Source organism: Natrix helvetica, assembly GCF_964273705.1.
Source record: "Natrix helvetica genome assembly, chromosome: 5".
In the NCBI taxonomy this organism is placed as follows: Eukaryota; Metazoa; Chordata; class Lepidosauria; order Squamata; family Natricidae; genus Natrix; species Natrix helvetica.
Window position 1 is genome coordinate 146405090 of NC_138551.1, and position 18303 is coordinate 146423392.

The following is an 18303-nucleotide window of genomic DNA, read 5'->3' on the forward strand; positions in this document are numbered from 1 at the left end:
TTTCTCTCCCTCTCTCTCCCTCTCTGGCTGCGTGTGTGTGTGTCTCTCCGTCTCCCTCTCTGCCTCTGTCTGTCTCTCTGTCTGTCTCTCTCTGTGTATCTCTCTCTCCACCCCCTCATCCCATGGAAGGAGGAGGACTCTGAACTTGGGCTTGTTTTCCCCCCCCAATTTCAGAGCCAGCCACTTCTTTTGCTTTACGAGCGCTGTGTCATTTACATTTAAAAGTTTTGAAGGGGTGGAGGAATCTCCTTTTTCCTTTGCTTTTCCGAGAATGGAAAAGAAGAAGGTGGGGGAAAAAAAGGCCCCACCAAAATTTGGAGCTAGGCAGACTTCTTTTGAAAGTATTTTGCTTTTATTTATTTTTTTTAAAAAAAGGCACTGGGCCCTTTTACGAAGACCATTATTTAAATTATGCATCCGTCTGTGATGTTTTTTTTTCTCTCTCCCCCCCCCCCCCTTCCTTCTGTAAATGTTAAATACAATTTTGGCTAAGAGTGTTTGTCTTGCCTTACACAGCCAAGGTCCACTTGGAGAAGGGCTTTTCCTCAAAGCCAAAGTTGGGGGTTTTTTCTTTGGAGGCTTTGCTCTGAATCTGCCATCTAGGCAGGGCTGAGAAAGTTCCCAGAATGACTCTGTGACTTGGCTTGGAGCTGCGTCCATTCTCCCTCCGCTTTTGAGGGGTCTCCCTCTCTGTCTCTCTCTTTCTCTTTCTCCCTGCCTCTCTTTCTCTCTCTCTCTCTCTTTCTCTTTCTCCCTCTCTGCCTCTCTCTTTCTCTCTCTCTGTCTTTCTTTCTTTCTCCCTCTCTCTCTCTCTCTTTCTCTTTCTGCCTGTCTCTCTTTCTCCCTCTCTGTCTCTCTCTTTCTCCCTCTCTGCCTCTCTCTTTCTGTCTTTCTGTCTTTCTTTCTTTCTCCCTCTCTGTCTCTCTCTGTCTCTCTCTTTCTCCCTCTCTGTCTCTCTTTCTCTCTCTCTGTCTCTTTCTCCCTCTCTGCCTCTCTCTTTCTCTCTCTCTCTTTCTCTCTCTCTCTGTCTTTCTTTCTTTCTCCCTCTGTCTCTCTCTCTTTCTCTTTCTGCCTGTCTCTCTTTCTCCCTCTCTGTCTCTGTCTCTCTCTTTCTCTCTCCTCTCTCTCTCTCTGCCTCTCTCTCTGCGCCTCTCCCCCTCTCCATCTCCCTCCCTCCCTCTCTCTCTCTCTCTCTCTGTCTCTCTCTCTCTGCCCCTCTCCCTCCCTCTCTCTCTCAGCAGCGTAGTTTATACCCTGCCACTTTCAAACTGGCTTCTGATTAAGGTTTCTGATTTTAAGGCTAGCATTAACCACCTTAGCGGAAGTGATAGAAATAGTCTTTAGACATAAACTGCTTCACCGCACTCAGTAAGCAGTTTAGAGAGTCAGCGTACTGCCCCCCAAACAATCTAGATCCCTCATTTGACCAACTTCAGAAGGATAGAAGGCTGAGTCGACCTTGAGACGGTCAGGATCGAACTCCTGGCTGTGGGCAGAGTCAGCCTGCAATACCCCATTCTAACAGAAAGGAACATAGCAATAGCCCTTAGACTTACATACCGCTTCACTGTGCTTTGCAGCCCTCTCTTAAGAGGCTTACAGAGTCGGTGTACTGCCCCCCCCCGCCAACAATCTAAATTCCTCATTTGACCGACCTCGGAAGGATGGAAGGCTGAGTCGACCTGGAGATGGTCGGAATTGAACCACTGGCGGTTGGCAGAGTTAGCCTGCAATGCGGCACTCTGACCCCTCCACCACCAGGGCTCATATGATAGCAAGGGGTCTTGTCCTTCCATCAAAGGAGCAGCAAATGCTCCCTCAGAGAGAGAGAGAGAGAGACAGACAGACAGACAGACAGACAGAGAATGGGAATGGCCCACCCCCACCAGGAGAGGAATTCATTCAGACCAAACCAAGCTTGCTGGGGATGATGGGCGTTCAGCAGCTTGCTTCGAACTGCTCCGGGAGAGTGTAATGGATGATCAGGCCTGTCAGCTGGAAAGCTGGCAGCCCAGGTTCGAGACTCAAGTGCCACGCGACGGGGTGAGCTCCTGTCCTCAGCTCAGCTCCTGCCAAAGTAGCCGTTCAAAAGCTTGCAAGCGCGAGTAGATAAATAGGCACCACTTCGGTGGGAAGGTAACAGTGCTCTGTGACGTCAAAAGAGATCCACTCGGGAAATTCTGGGCTTTCACTCTTAACGCCAAGATCCCTTTTCTGCCCACAGATGTCTCAGAATAACCCGAACCTGGGGAACCTCCTCGGCCTGAAGGGGGAGAGCGATGGCGGGCACCTGGCAGCCGCAGGAGATGCCACCCAGTACCTGGGCAAGACAGTGAAGGCTCTCGTTCAGGAGAAGCTTGCGGAGCCCTGGAAGATGTACCTGCGCAGGTGAGGGCAGGAAGAGGGCAATGGGTCAAAAGGCTGCTGGGAGGCCTGGGGGCCGGGCTGCAAGGAACCATCCCTGCCCATCTGTGGCTGCTCGAGGCGGCTCTTGCGTTGGGCACCAAAGCAGCACGGAGAGCACAGTGCCAGGGCTCTGGTTAGATTCCAGTATTTCAAGCATCATCACTTCCCATGCAGGACTTGAGCTATTCTGCCCGTTAATGGAATTTAACCCTGTCTCGACTTCTGTAAAGACGTTTTGCAATAAAAATAGGCGCGTGAAACAGGAGCCTAGCGTGACTCAAAGCTAGAAGTCCAAACTACTAGTCCTCTACGTTGGAAAATCCAGATCTTGGCTGGAAGAGCCAGAGGGATTTCTTTGGCACTCTGAAAGAAATGGAAGCATCTTCAAGTCCATCTCATGTAGTGTTCCCTGGGGTTGCCCCTTTGCCCGAGTTCATAGAATATAGCCACGATGGCGAACTTATGGCACGCAGGCCACAGGTGGCAGCAGGGCCCTCTCTGTGGGCATGCGAGCCGTCGCCCCAGCTCAGATCCACTGCGCATGGGCTGTGCGCCTCCCACCAGCCAGCTGATTTTCAGATCTCTGCTGCGCATGTGTGGGGGTGGGGCGCACGTGGGAGATGCGCGCACAGGCGAAGGGGCTGCGCCCCTGCACGGAGGGCAGTGAGTGATTGTTGGGGGGTAGGCCTGATTTTGCTCCCAGGAGGCTTCAGGGAGGCCTACTAGGCCCAAAACGGGGCACAGGGTGTGTGTGGCAATGCCTCCCCGCCGCCCCTGAGGCCTTTTTTGCTCCCAGGAGGCTGCAGGGAGGCCTACTAGGCCCAAAATGGGGCACGGTGTGTGTGTGGCATCACCCCCTGCCCCTGAGGCCTTTTTTGCTCCCAGGAGGCTCCAGGGAGGCCTACTAGGCCAAAAATGGGGCATGGTGTGTGTGTGGCATCACCCCCTGCCCCTGAGGTCTTTTTTGCTCCCAGGAGGCTGCAGGGAGGCCTACTAGGCCCAAAATGGGGTACGGTGTTTGTGTGGCATGCCCCCTGCCCCTGAGGTCTTTTTTGCTCCCAGGAGGCTGCAGGGAGGCCTACTAGGCCCAAAATGGGGCACGGTGTGTGTGTGGCATCACCCCCTGCCCCTGAGGTCTTTTTTGCTCCCAGGAGGCTGCAGGGAGGCCTACTAGGCCCAAAATGGGGCATGGTGTGTGTGTGGCATCACCCCTGCCCCTGAGGTCTTTTTTGCTCCCAGGAGGCTGCAGGGAGGCCTACTAGGCCCAAAATGGGGCACGGTGTGTGTGTGGCATCACCCCCTGCCCCTGAGGCCTTTTTTGCTCCCAGGAGGCTCCAGGGAGGCCTACTAGGCCAAAAATGGGGCATGGTGTGTGTGTGGCATCACCCCCTGCCTCTGAGGCCTTTTTTGCTCCCAGGAGGCTCCAGGGAGGCCTACTAGGCCAAAAATGGGGCATGGTGTGTGTGTGGCATCACCCCCTGCCCCTGAGGTCTTTTTTGCTCCAGGAGGCTGCAGGGAGGCCTACTAGGCCCAAAATGGGGCACGGTGTTTGTGTGGCATGCCCCCTGCCCCTGAGGCCTTTTTTTGCTCCCAGGAGGCTCCAGGGAGGCCTATTAGGCCCAAAATGGGGCACGGTGTGTGTGTGGCATCACCCCCTGCCCCTGAGGCCTTTTTTGCTCCCAGGAGGCTCCAGGGAGGCCTACTAGGCCCAAAATGGGGCATGGTGTGTGTGTGGCATCGCCCCCTGCCCCTAAGGCCTGTTTTGCTCCCAGGAGGCTGCAGGGAGGCTACTAGGCCCAAAATGGGGTGTGGGGTGGTGGTCGTGCTCGCATGCGTGCGGGGTGGGGGGAAGCCCAAGGGGTCACACACGTATGAGCAGGGTGCAGGGCACATGGGTGGGTGTCGCACACGCATTGCATTATTTCGGCATGTGGTGACAAAAAGTTTAGCCCTCACTGGAATATAGAATAGCAGAGTTGAAAGGGACCTTGGAGGTCTTCTAGTCCAACCCCTGCCTAGGCAGGAAACCCTATGTCGTTTCAGACAAATGGCTATCCAACATCTTCTTAAAGACTTCCAGTGTTGGGGCATTCACAACTTCTGGATGCAAGTTTTTCCACTGATTAATTGTTCTAACTGTCAGGAAATTGGCACTGGAGGCTAAAACATATGAAGAATGGTTGCAGGAACTGGGTATGTCTAGATTAATGAAAAGAAGGACTAGGAGAGACATGATAGCAGTCTTCCAATATCTCAGGGGCTTCCCCAAAGAAGAGGGAGTCAAGCTATTCTCCAAGGCACCTGAGAGTAGGACAATAAGCAATGGGTGGAAACTAATCAAGGAGAGAAGCAATCTAGAACTAAGGAGAAAGTTCATGACAGTGAGAACAATGAATCAGTGGAACAACTTGCCTCCAGAGGTTGTGAATGCTCCAACACTGGAAGTTTTTAAGAAGATGTTGGACATCCATTTGTCTGATGTAGTGTAGGGTTTCTTGCCTAAGCAAGGGGTTGGAGTAGAAGACCTCCAAGGTCTCTTCCAACTCTGCTATTCTATATTTTCCATATGTGTGTGTGTGTGTGTGTGTGTGTGTGTGTGTGTGTGTGTACTTGTGTTACAACCCCTGGTATGCCCAAATATGGGAGGGAGCTCACTACTCCCCCTTTTTGTCATTCAGCTCATCACAGAGGACCATCCAGGCAGAAAATCATCGGCCTAATATGCAATAAAGCCCTGGTTCGATTCTCAGTAAGGGTATGGCTAGCTGATGAGAGTTAAATAGCTTGAAATAGATCTATACTAGTCTCCCTTTATTTATTTATCAGCACAAATACAACACACACACACACACATACACACACACACACACATATATATGAGTTGGTGTCGCTTTCTTTCAGTAGAAAGGACACCTTCATCTGTGTTTTTCCAGTATGTAAATGTATTTAAATTCAGCCGATTCAAAGCCAAACAGTTAATTAAAAGATTGACCCTCCTAGGAAATTATAGCCCGGCTTCTTCCTTGTCCAGCAGGCCTCCCTTCCCCCTCTTTGTCCCGCAGTTATCTGCCCGATCAGCTTGTCCATTATGCTTCAGCCCAAGGAAGGGGCGTCCTTGTCTCCCCATTCAAAGCTGAGCCGGGAATGAAGATTTCCTGCTGCTTGCAAATTGAGGCTGGGGTGGGAATTGGAAGCGGTCTTTAAAATGGGGAGGAGGGGAACTCTGGGCCAATAAGGCAGCCGCTAGAATAGAATACAGAATAGAATGGAATGGAATTCAGATTAGAACAGAGTAGAGTAGAGTAGAGTAGGAATAGGATAGAATAGAATAGAGAATGGAGTGGGTTGGGTTGGGTTGGGATAGAATAGAATACAGAATAGAATGGAATGGAATTCAGATTAGAACAGAGTAGAGTAGAGTAGAGTAGGAATAGGATAGAATATAATAGAATAGAATAGAGAATGGAGTGGGTTGGGTTGGGTTGGGATAGAATAGAATACAGAATAGAATGGAATGGAATTCAGATTAGAACAGAGTAGAGTAGCGTAGAGTAGGAATAGGATAGAATATAATAGAATAGAATAGAGAATGGAGTGGGTTGGGTTGGGTTGGGATAGAATAGAATACAGAATAGAATGGAATGGAATTCAGATTAGAACAGAGTAGAGTAGCGTAGAGTAGAGTAGGAATAGGATAGAATAGAATAGAATAGAATAGAATAGAATAGAATAGAATAGAGAATGGAGTGGGTTGGGTTGGGTTGGATTGGGTTGGGATAGAATAGAATGCAGAATAGAATGGAATGGAATTCAGATTAGAACAGAGTAGAGTAGAGTAGAGTAGAGTGGAATAGGGATAGAATAGAATAGAATAGAATAGAATAGAATACAAAATGGAGTGGGTTGGGTTGGGATAGAATAGAATAGAATGCAGAATATAATAGAATAAAGTAGAATAGAATAGAGATTAGAATAGAATAGAATTCAGATTAGAATAGAATAGAATATAGAATAGAATAGAATTCAGAATAGAATAAAATAGAATATAGAATAGAATAGAAAATACGGAATGGAATGACGAATAGAATAAAATAGAAAATATGGAATGGAACGGAATGATGAATAGAATAGATTAGAATAGAATAGAAAATATGAAATGGAATGACAAATAGAATAGAACAGAATAGAATTCTTTTATTGGCCAAGTGTGATTGGACACACGAGGAATTTGTCTTTGGTGCATAGGCTCTCAGTGTACATAAAAGAAAAAATACATTCATCAAGAATCATAAGATGCAACAATCAGTGATAGTCATAGGATACCAATAAGCAATCAAGTTGTACTAGGAAACAAATAAAACCATATAAATTGTAAAGTTACAAGCAACGTGGATATGACCATAAGTGGGAAGAGATAGGTACTAGTAAGGATGAGAAGAAGAATAGCAATGCAGCCTTAGTGAATAGTTTGACAGTGTTGAGGGAATTATTTGTTTAGCAGAGTGATGGCATTCGGGGGGTGGGGGGGAAACTGTCCTTGTGTCTAGTTGTTGTGGTGTGCAGTGCCCTATAGCATAGTTTTAAGGGTAGAAGTTGAAACAATTTATGTCCAGGATGTGAGGGGGTCTCTAGATGTTTACACAGCCCTCTTTTTGACTCATGTCATAAGATGCCTGTGCAGTTTCAAGCTTCCCCTCTTCTTCCTCCTCCTCCTCCTCTGGCAGGTTTGGCACCAAAGATTTCTGCGATGCCCAGTGCGACTTCCTGCACAAGGTGCATTTCCACTGCGTGGTGGAAGAGTGTGGCGCTCTCTTCAGCACCGTGGATGGAGCTGTGAAGCACGCAAAGTAAGTCCCGGGCATCGGCTGGTGTGTTTGTGTGTGTGTGTGAAGATCCTTCAGCCTAGGAGTTTTCAAGCCAGGGAAAAGCAGAAGAATGATTGGCAGTGTTGTGATAAAACCCCAGAGCTTTGCCCTCACCAAGAGATACCCTGGAGATTTGGATCACCCACACTTTGCTCGCTTTCAGAGACGCTTATGAATTGGGCTCTGGTCCCAGGAGTTTTGGACAGCCCCTTAAGTGGGAGGGGAAGGTGAGGGACCCTCAGTTGAATGTCATCTGTATGTCATAATGACATTTTTTAAATTTTTTTGTCATGCTGCCCAGAATCAGTCTTAGGAATTCGCCAGAAACCCCTGTTCAGAAACGAGCAGGAGACCACCAAGTGATGCCTAAACGGGGCGACTGAATGAGCTTCTCTAGCTGTCAGCATTTGTGGCTGATGGATCTCGTGCTCTCTCTCCTCATCCCTCTCCTTAGCTTCCACTTCCGAACAGAGGGAGGTGCCGCGAAGGGAACCTCAGAACACGCCTTCCCGACTCCGGCTGAGAGCAAGACCTCCATTCCGCCTTCCTCTCCATCTGCCGCGTCCGCCATTCTGGCCACCGCCTCGGCTGCAGAGGGCCCTGCCGCCTGTCCAGCTAGTGTGCCGTCCGCTCCCACGCTCCTGGCCTGGAAACAGCTGGCTTCCACCATGTCTCAGCTGCCCGTCTCAGGGCCCGGGCTGGCCACCTCCCCGATGGCCACCACTTCCCTGGAGAATGCCAAGCCCCAGGTCAAGCCGGGCTTCCTGCAGTTCCAAGAGAAGTGAGTGGTCTTTTGGGCGGGTGGTGTGGGGTCAAGGGGGGGACCAAGGCAGGTCTTCTAGCAGCGGTGGCTTTTCCATCCCAAGGACCGGCCTATAGATTTCCACTGCTCCCCTCTCCTCTGCCTTCTGCGCATCAGGCACTGGACCCAGCTGTTTCTCTTCCACATGGGCCACTTCCAGACCTGGGGGCTGTTGACTCTTCATCTGAGGGCTGACAGACAGATGGCCAGGCTCCGCCTCTCTGTCTCTCTCTGCCAATCCCATTCCCTCTCCCCCCTCAGAGCTCTCAGGTTGCCTTGAGGCCGACCCTGACTCCCACACCTCCTTCTCTTCCTCCTCCGATTCGCCTGCTGGAGGGGGCGGTGGCCAAAAGCCCAGACCGCCGTCCCCGTTAGCCAAAACGGCTCATTTTTGGATCTCTCCTCCAGCGATCCTTGCCTGGCCACGGACTGCAAGTATGCCAACAAATTCCACTTCCACTGTCTCTTCGGGAACTGCAAGTACGTGTGCAAGACCTCGGGGAAGGCCGAGTCCCACTGCCTCGACCACATCAACCCCAACAACAACCTGGTGAACGTGCGTGATCAATTCGCTTATTACTCCCTGCAGTGTCTCTGCCCAAACCAGGTAAGCCCCACGGAGGGAGAGAACTGGGGTGGGGGGGTGGGGGGGTGGGATGCAGGAAGACCCCATGAGAAATTAGAAGAGGCTGGTCTCTACCAGGTAGAGATAGTCCTCGACGTATAGCAGTTCTAGCGGCCGTTCCAAGGATGGCTCAGTGGCTAAAGATGCTGAGATCTGTCGATCAGAAAGGTCGGCAGTTCGCCGGTTCGAATCCCTAGCACCGCGTTACCGAGTGAGCTCCCGTGACTTGTCCCAGCTTTGCCAGTTCGAAAGCACGTAAAAAAATGCAAGGAGGAAAATAGGGACCACCTTTGGTGGGAAGGGAACAGCGTCCCGTGCGCCTTCGGGAGTTGAGTCGTGCTGGCCACATGACCCCGGAGATGTCTTCGGACAGCGCTGGCTCTTTGGCTTTGCAACGGAGATGAGCACCGCCCCCTAGAGTCGGGAACAGCTAGCTCATATGCGCAAGGGGAATCTTTACCTTTGGCCTGGAGATGGCTATTCTCACGAGACTGACCCTCCCTCCTCTTCTTGCCTGCAGCACTGTGAGTTCCGCATGCGGGGGCATTACCACTGCCTTCGCCCCGGCTGCTTTTTCGTAACCAACATCACCACCAAGCTGCCCTGGCACGTGAAGAAACACGAGAAGGCCGAGCGGAGAGCCGCCAACGGTTTCAAGTACTTCACCAAGCGGGAAGAATGCGGCAGGCTGGGTAAGCGGCCGGGGCGGTGGGGACACACACCGATGAGCCATCCCTTGCTCATTTCGCTCTCCTTTCCTTCCCGGGGAGGTTAAGCAGACAAACCAGTTTTTTTTTTTCAACGTGCCGTTTTATTCAATTGAATTCGTCCCTTTGGCTCCTCCTTCCCCAATAAGCAGCTGGAGCTTAAATATTGAAATCTAGGGTTGTGATGCCCAATGAGGCAGTCCTTCCTTCTCCTGCAGTGGGCACAAACCGCTTCTTGGACCCTGCTGGCCATCAGATCCTGAGGGGCGCAAAGAGGAATAGAATAGAATAGAATTAAGAATATAGAATAGAATAGAATTAAGAAAATAGAATAGGATAAGAATAGAATAGAAATAGAGGAATAGAATAGAATAGAATAGAAATAGAGGAATAGAATAGAGTAGAATAGAATTAAGAAAATTAGAATAGAATAGAACAGAACATAATAGAATATGGAATAGGAATAGGAGGATACAAGAATGGAATGGAATGGAATAGAATAGAATAGAAATAGAGAAATAGAATAAAATAGAATTAAGAATATAGAAAAGAATAGAATTGAGAAAATAGAATAAGAATAGAATAGAATTAGAAATAGAGGAATAGGAAAGAATAGAATAGAATTAAGAATATAGAAAAGAATAGAATTAAGAAAATAGAATAAGAATAGAATAGAATAGAAATAGAGGAATAGAATAGAGTAGAATTAGAAATAGAAATAGAGGAATAGGAAAGAATAGAATAGAATTAAGAATATAGAAAAGAATAGAATTAAGAAAATAGAATAAGAATAGAATAGAAATAGAGGAATAGAATAGAGTAGAATTAGAAATAGAAATAGAGGAATAGGAAAGAATAGAATAGAATTAAGAAAATAGAATAGAATAAGAATAGAATAGAACAGAATAGAATAGAAATAGAGGAATAGAATAAGGTAGAGTAGAATAGAATAGAATTAAGATTAGAATAGAGTAGAATAGAATTTAGAATAGAATAGAATTTAGAATAGAATAGAATAGACACACAAGGAATTTGTCTTTGGTGCAGAGGCCCTCAGTGTACATAAGGAGAATAAAATACATTCATCAAGAATCAAAATAAACAGTTGGAAACTGCTCTGCCATCCCTTGCTAGTCCTTTGTGCCCGTGTTTTCATGACAAGGCTCACCCGGGACATCCCAGAATAGGAATATTTGTCCCAGTATTACCCCAGATGGCCCTGCCTTAGGCGTGGGCTTGTGCTGGCAGCGAGATGCGGCCCTGCCTTTTCTGATGCCAACTCCCTGGCGAAGCCACGGCGGATCAAAGGGCCCAAAGTTACACGGAGGCAAGCGGGTGTGGCTGGCAGCTGCATTTGCCAGTAATAAAGGTGGGGCCAACCTCCCCTTCCCTTTGCCCTTCGCCCCAGTTCCTCCGGCAGTTAAAGTAAGGGAACCCCCGTGGCAGTGCCCGGATAGGTTGGCAAAGGCCAAAAAGCTGGTGTGGGAGCAGCCTGGCCTGGATCGGCCTTCCACAGCCATTCCTCAAGAGTTCAGCCTCCCTAGGGTTACAGCTGCTTGTGGGTCTTCAGAAGGGCACTTCCCCCCTTGGCTGCTCAATTTCAGCTGTAGAAACCCGGGGTGGGGTGGGGTGGGTTTTAGTCCTGACTCCCCCCTCGCGTGCCCCCTGCAAGAGAAAAGAAGACAGCTCATCCAGGAGAAGCTCAGACGGTTCCCCCAAATCTTCCTTTATCCCGCCACCTCTGGATACTGGATACTTATCTCCCCAGGTGACGTCTCTGCGGTAAAGGGGCCGCATGTCAGCTCTAGCGAGCCTGGATACAGGAAGGACGGGTGCCCTTTGCGTGCCTGGCATCCTTGCTCCCTCCCGAGCCCCACTCAAGGCTGTGAATGGGGCAAGGGGTACGCACGAAAGCACCCGAGAAGATTCAAAACGCCAGGAGACCGGGGGGGGGGGGGGGACAGCTACTCCATCTTGCTTTTTTTTTTCTTTGAAAACATTTCGCTGCTCATCCAAGAAGCTTCTTCCATTCAAGTGACTGAGTATCTCCGTAGGCTCCATTTTGTCATCCGTCAAGCATTTAGCCCCGGGGTGATAGATAGCAAGGCACAGCTGTAACCGGGGCAACAGGCAACAAAGCCCTGGGCTGCCCCTTCCCTGGGCTGCCAGCTCAGGAACGCCAAGAGGCTTGACGGTTGGCTGCCATCTGGCACATCGCCAGGCCACGCAAAACCAGCCGATGATACCCGACACTCGGTTGCCCCAGTCTGCCACCAGTCATCTCGGACGAACCCCCAGCAGAGCAGGAAGGATGGGGGCGGGGGAAGAGTTAAGGGGGAGGCGGCATTTTGTGTGTGGGGGGGGGAGAAGGAGAGGATCTCCAGAAATGCCAACTGGGCAATGCCCTTCTCGTGGCAAAGCTCAGTTTGCAGGCTGGCTTGTAAACAGACTTATGGTAGAGCGTGGCATGAGATCAAAGAGCCCGTGGCTACGGCATCAATTAATTCACTCCATTGCCCCTCAAATACATCCGAGTCCATCTATAAGGGGAGGGGGGAAACCACAGGGGCCTTTTACGCCCGTCTTTCCCCTGGCAGGTTACGTTTCAGCGCAGCTCTGGCTTTGGGGTGGGCTTCGGAGCTTGCCGTGGGGTGGGAAGGGGGGGGGGCGTAGAGGACACGGACGGCTGGTGCCTGTTTTTTAACCTCCGCTGCTTTTTAATTGATGGCTTTATTATGCCGCTTCTGACGAGATGTATATGGATTTTGGATTTTATTTGTGTTTTCATTGTATGTCATGCTGAGAGAGTATTTGCTATAAGGCAACTAATAAATCTCTGGAAATAATTAAATAAAAGTTATCGCAGGCAGCATCCAAGAGGGCCTCCTTCTCTCTCTCTCCCTCTCTCTCTCTCCTCTCTCTCTCTGTGTCTGTCTCTCTGTCTCTGTCTCTCTCTCGCGCGCGTGTGGGAAAACAAGGGATGCCACTTTTAAGACGGCCCCTGGCATCGGTAATTTTCATAAATTTAAAACGGCTTTCCAATTAAGCCCTTTAAAAACTGATCAGTTTTAATTTGTTCAACCTGCCAATTAATAAATTAAGTGCAGGCGGCTTTGACTTAGGTCGTTCGGTAAGTCATTTGGGTTATCTCAGAAATGTCCCTCTCAGTCCCCCCGTCGACCTTCGCAACATCCTCTGCAAAGGAGACAGGCAGCTTCGGGGGCTGGTGGGGGGGTAGTGGCAGTTGCTCAGCCTGGGCCTCATCTAGGGCTGGATCCCAAGTCTATCTTCCTTGCTTGTTCCACTTGTGGGGAGGGGATGTTGCCACCCCATTCCAAGAGAACGATGCTGCAAAATCCCCATTCCCTCCCCACTCCAGGGGAAGGATACTGCAAAATCTCCATTTCCTCCCCACCCCAGGGGAAGGATACTGTAAAGTCCCCATTCCCTCCCCACTCCAGGGGAAGGATACTGCAAAATCCCCATTCCCTCCCCACTCCAGGGGAAGGATTCTGTAAACGCCCCATTCCCTCCCCACTCCAAGGGAAGGATACTGTAAAGTCCCCATTCCCTCCCTACTCCAGGGAAAGGATAATGCAAAATCCCCATTTCCTCCCCGCTCCAAGGGAAGGATGCTGCAAAATCCCCATTCCCTCCCCACTCCAGGGGAAGGATACTGCAAAATCTCCATTTCCTCCCCACTCCAGGGGAAGGATACTGTAAAGTCCCCATTCTCTCCCCACTCCAAGGGAAGGATACTGTAAAGTCCCCATTCCCTCCCTACTCCAGGGGAAGGATTCTGTAAACGCCCCATTCCCTCCCCACTCCAAGGGAAGGATACTGCAAAATCCCCATTCCCTCCCCACTCTAGGGAAAGGATAAGGCAAAATCCCCATTTCCTCCCCGCTCCAGGGAAAGGATAATGCAAAATCCCCATTCCCTCCCCACTCCATGGGAAGGATACTGCAAAATCTCCATTTCCTCCCCATTCCAGGGGAAGGATACTGCAAAATCCCCATTCCCTCCCCACTCCAAGGGAAGGATACTGCAAAATCCCCATTCCCTCCCCACTCCAGGGGAAGGATACTGCAAAATCCCCATTCCCTCCCCACTCCAGGGGAAGGATACTGCAAAATCCCCATTCCCTCCCCACTCCAGGGGAAGGATACTGCAAAATCCCCATTCCCTCCCCATTCCAGGGGAAGGATACTGCAAAATCCCCATTCCCTCCCCACTCCAAGGAAAGGATACTGCAAAATCCCCATTCCCTCCCCACTCCAGGGGAAGGATACTGCAAAATCCCCATTCCCTCTCCACTCCAGGGGAAGGATACTGCAAAATCCCCATTCCCTCTCCACTCCAGGGAAAGGATAATGCAAAATCCCCATTCCCTCCCCACTCCATGGGAAGGATACTGCAAAATCTCCATTTCCTCCCCATTCCAGGGGAAGGATACTGCAAAATCCCCATTCCCTCCCCACTCCAGGGGAAGGATACTGCAAAATCCCCATTCCCTCCCCACTCCAGGGGAAGGATACTGCAAAATCCCCATTCCCTCTCCACTCCAGGGGAAGGATACTGCAAAATCCCCATTCCCTCTCCACTCCAGGGAAAGGATAATGCAAAATCCCCATTCCCTCCCCACTCCAGGGGAAAGTTATTGCAAAATCCCCATTTCCTCCTGATCAACTAGTACTCAGGAGACAGAGAATAGATGCGGGCGGGGCCAGCCAGAAGTGGCATTTGTCGGTTCTCCGAACTACTCAAAATCTCCGCTACTGGTTCTCCACAACTGATCAAAACCTGCTGAATACCATCTCTGCCCCCATCGCTATGGGGCAGAGGCCCTGCTAAGAGAGAGCCTCCCTTTCCTCCCTTTCTTGATCAGCTATGGGGAGCTGCTCCAGAGCTCTTATCCTCCTGGGCTCGGACCAAGAGCGGCGTCTGGCCTGTCCCTGGGGCGCATTTGCTGCCGACTCCAAGTACGGTTGGTTGCCGGCTTGCGTGGATGTGCGACTCTTTTTACCTTCCCTTCCAGGCTGCAAATACAACCAGGTCAACAGCCACTTCCATTGCATCCGCGAGGGCTGCCAGTTCTCCTTTTTGCTGAAGCACCAGATGACGTCCCACGCCAGGAAGCACATGAGAAGGATGCTGGGGAAGAACTTCGACCGCGTTCCCACTCAGGTGACTCCCCTGGAGGATCGCTTCCCCCACTCCCCCCCCCCGCCCTTATGGCTTCACTGTTTTCAGGGACAGCAGTTGGGAACACGGGAAACCTCAGCTGGGGGGGGGGCATCCATCTCCAGTTTCCCCTTGCCCCCGCTCTCCACCAGCAGCTACCCCCCCAAATTGCTCTCTACGGATCCTGACCCGCGTCGAGGGGGTGGGGAGGACAGGAGCAGCTTCCCACAAAGCAGTGAAATCCCCCCCTCCCGTGAATCATCTGAAGTGGCTTCCGGACGTAGCAGCGGACACGAGGGGCCGAAATGGCCCTCCCAAAAGTTTCCCACGCCTGGACCCAAACACGAGTTCGTGTTTTAATGGGAAAAAAAATTCAATTAGCGCTCAAGAAATAAAATGCGGCTTAATGGGATTACCACTCGCCCAACCCCCAGTGCGCTCACTGAGTTTTTCCCTTGTGGGATGTTCAAAGTCACAATTCCTCAGCGGTTTCTCACAGGCCTACCGAGGGGCAAAAACACGCACACCCCACCCCAAATTTCAGCAACGCAACGCAGCTCTCGGGCTTCAGTCTAAAGCTCAGGATTGCCACCGCGTCTTTGGCTTCCTTCCTGCACAGAAAGGGCTGCTTTGCAGTGTAAGGGGCTGTGCAGCATCTCTTGTGACACACACACAAACACACACACACACACACACAGACTATGCAGGGCAGGAGCTTAGGGTCAGTGGTGAGATTCAAATTTTTTAACTACCAGTTCTGCAGGCGTGATTTGGTGGCAGGGGAAAGATGGTGCAAAACTTCCATTCCCTCCCCACTCCATGGGAAGGATACTGTAAAATCTCCATTCCCACCGCACTCCAGGGGGAAGGATACTGCAAAATCCCCATTCACTTCCCACTCCAGGGGAAGGATACTGCAAAATCTCCATTCCCTCCCCACTCCAGGGAAACATACTGCAAATTCTTCATTCTTCCTCACTCCAGGGGAAGGATACTGCAAAATCCCCATTCCCTCCGCACTCCAGGGGAGGGATACTGCAAAATGCCCATTCCCTCCCCACTCCAGGGGGAAGGATTCTGCAAAATCTCCATTCCCTCCCCACTCCAGGGAAGGATACTGCAAAATCCCCATTCCCTCCGCACTCCAGGGGGAAGGATACTGCAAAATCCCCATTCACTTCCCACTCCAGGGGGAAGGATTCTGCAAAATCTCCATTCCCTCCCCACTCCAGGGAAGGATACTGCAAATTCTTCATTCTTCCTCACTCCAGGGGAAGGATACTGCAAAATCCCCATTCCCTCCGCACTCCAGGGGAAGGATACTGCAAAATGCCCATTCCCTCCCCACTCCAGGGGAAGGATTCTGCAAAATGCCCATTCCCTCCCCACTCCAGGGAAAGGATACTGCAAAATCCCCATTCCCTCCCCACTCCAGGGGAAGGATACTGCAAAATCCCCATTCCCTCCCCACTCTAGGGGAAGGATTCTGTAAAATCCCCATTCCCACCGCACTCTGGGGCCAGCCAGAGGTGCCATTTGCCAGTTTTCTGAACTGCTCAAAAGTTCCTCGGCCGGTTCTCCAGAACCAGGAAGAACCTGCTGGATTTCATCTCTGGTTAGGGTCCACCTAATAGGGGGCTGGGGGAGCATACCTGCAGTCCCAGGAAACTTTGGCCCCACCTTCGCTTTCAGGAAGAGAGGCAGAAAGCAGCCAAAATTCCCCCCCAAAGTCACCCCTGCCCCTCCGTTGTCTTGCTGCAGGTGGTGGGCCACCCTGCTAGGAATGACAGCCACCCACAAGCCAGCAGCCTGGCCCCCAGCCCGGCTTCATCAGGGAATCCTGCCTCCTTTCAGGGAGCCCCCAGCCTGATGGACCCCGAGGCGGAGGAGTACCTGGATTACGCAGGATGCAGCCCCGGCGCCATCTCCTCGGAGTCGTCAAACATGGACCGCAGCTGCTCCAGCACCCCGGTGGGCAACGAGAGCACCTCAGCAGGTGAGTGTCCTAAGACCCCCACACACCCAGCTTCGGCTTGGGACTCTGCGAGAGACTGTGCCCTCTGGGTCAGGCGGTCGTCTTTTTTTCAAACGTGGGGGGCTCCCACGCGGACTCTCTCGATGTGGGATTTGTGGAAGAGCTTAGCCAGGTAAACGGTGCCCCCCGAGGGCTCTGAAAAGCTGAGCCGGGAGCGCCGGGCCCCGAAGACGCTGCCAGGGACAGGAAGTCAATGCCTTTGACGGAAGATCACCGGTGCATTGATTAACGGTCACCTCTAATGAATCACTTGGAAAACAGGCCTGCGTTCGAGAGCGGCAGTTGAAGGGCCTGACCGTCTGGGAGGCGGCCGGAGTGTCCATCAGCATCCCTCCACCCCACCTAGGGAATGCCGTGGGCCTCCCAGGCCCAAGAAGCAGCTGGTCCTTCCCTGACGTCCATTTGACCATTCGCACACAAACACACACCTCATCTCCCTGGCAGACCTGCTGCCCGCCTGCTCCGGTTGGGGAGGTCCGGATGCCCTCGTGGAGACCCCCCCTCCCTCTGCTGCCCTGCTGCTGCTGCTCATCACCCCTTTCCATCTTCTCCTCTGCTCTGGTTCTGTCGTCGTACCTGTGAATGTGTCCTCCATTTTTCATCATGTGGCTTAACACTTTTCGGGGAATCTTATTTTTGGTCCTGTCTCCTTTTTTTTTTTCTTCTGGTGGTTGTTTTGTTTTTCTTTTCCTGCTATTTTTTCTTTCTTTCTTTCCACGTTTCTCCAGGCTGCCTGGCTGCTCTTCCTCCTCCTCCTCCTCCTCCTGCCGCTGCTGGTGACGATGTTAGCCACAACGCACCTCCTCCACCACCATCTCTGCCTCCTTCTTTCTCACAAGCCCTGCTCAGATCTCCCCTCCCCTCCCTGCCCTACCTCTTCTCCCCATCGTGTGTCTCATACTCTCTGCTAAGTGCCACCCTGGGATCCAGCAGGGGCATTGCCTTGCCCACCGCCAGCTCGACAGGGCTCTCACCCATCCTTGCCAGCCCAGTCAAAAGCGACGTCCCGCTAGTGCAGGATGCAGCAGGTAACTCGATCTCCGCTTTCTCGTAACACTACCCCAACATCCCCACCCCACCCCACCAGCCGCCGATAGACATGGGGCTCCGGAAACGATCAGCCTGTCTGCGCACTTCCAGACCGGCAGCGGCCTTTCGGCTGTCTTCTGGACCAGTTCTGGCTTCCTGGCATCGCCAGGCTGGACCCAGCTGACGCCCAAGTCATCTAAACAAGGGCATTTTTGCCTTTGGATGTCCCTAGCCTCGCGTCAAACTCCAGGCCTTTTCCTCTCCCGGCGTAACCTGGGGAGCGTAACCAGGGGTGGCCTTCAAAAGTTCCAGCCAACGGGTTCGCTGCCCCGTTGCTGGGTGGGCGTGGCCATGGTGGGCGTGGCCTAGTCGGCCTCCTGCACCATGGCGGAGGCTGAGGTTCATTGCGAAATGTAATAAAAACAAAATCCCCCCGAAGGCCATTCAACACCTAGCCGTACAGGTGGGCGCTCACAGATCCTCCGACCCAACCGCCGGGGTGGGTAAGTGGGTGGAGTAGGAAGCGGCTTTTCAAAAACCTTGCAAAAGGTTAAAGGAGTCTGGTCCATCCAGGTCTCAGGAGCCTTTCCATTCTGATACAGGAGAATATTTGTAGCTCAGGGTTGACACGAGGGCTCCTTGTTGCTCTC

General features: G+C 51.5%; 1 protein-coding gene across 1 annotated transcript in view; it reads left to right on the top strand.

The window, feature by feature from the left end:
* CASZ1 (castor zinc finger 1) overlaps positions 1 to 18303 on the top strand; it is a 149209-nt gene that overhangs the window by 123295 nt on the left and 7611 nt on the right. Inside the window, exons 9-16 of the mRNA XM_081955524.1 lie at positions 2163 to 2388; positions 7131 to 7253; positions 7726 to 8052; positions 8482 to 8680; positions 9219 to 9390; positions 14444 to 14592; positions 16351 to 16585; positions 17353 to 17652. Of these exons, the coding sequence (XP_081811650.1) occupies positions 2163 to 2388; positions 7131 to 7253; positions 7726 to 8052; positions 8482 to 8680; positions 9219 to 9390; positions 14444 to 14592; positions 16351 to 16585; positions 17353 to 17652 (1731 nt within the window). The remainder of the gene's footprint in view (positions 1 to 2162; positions 2389 to 7130; positions 7254 to 7725; positions 8053 to 8481; positions 8681 to 9218; positions 9391 to 14443; positions 14593 to 16350; positions 16586 to 17352; positions 17653 to 18303) is intronic.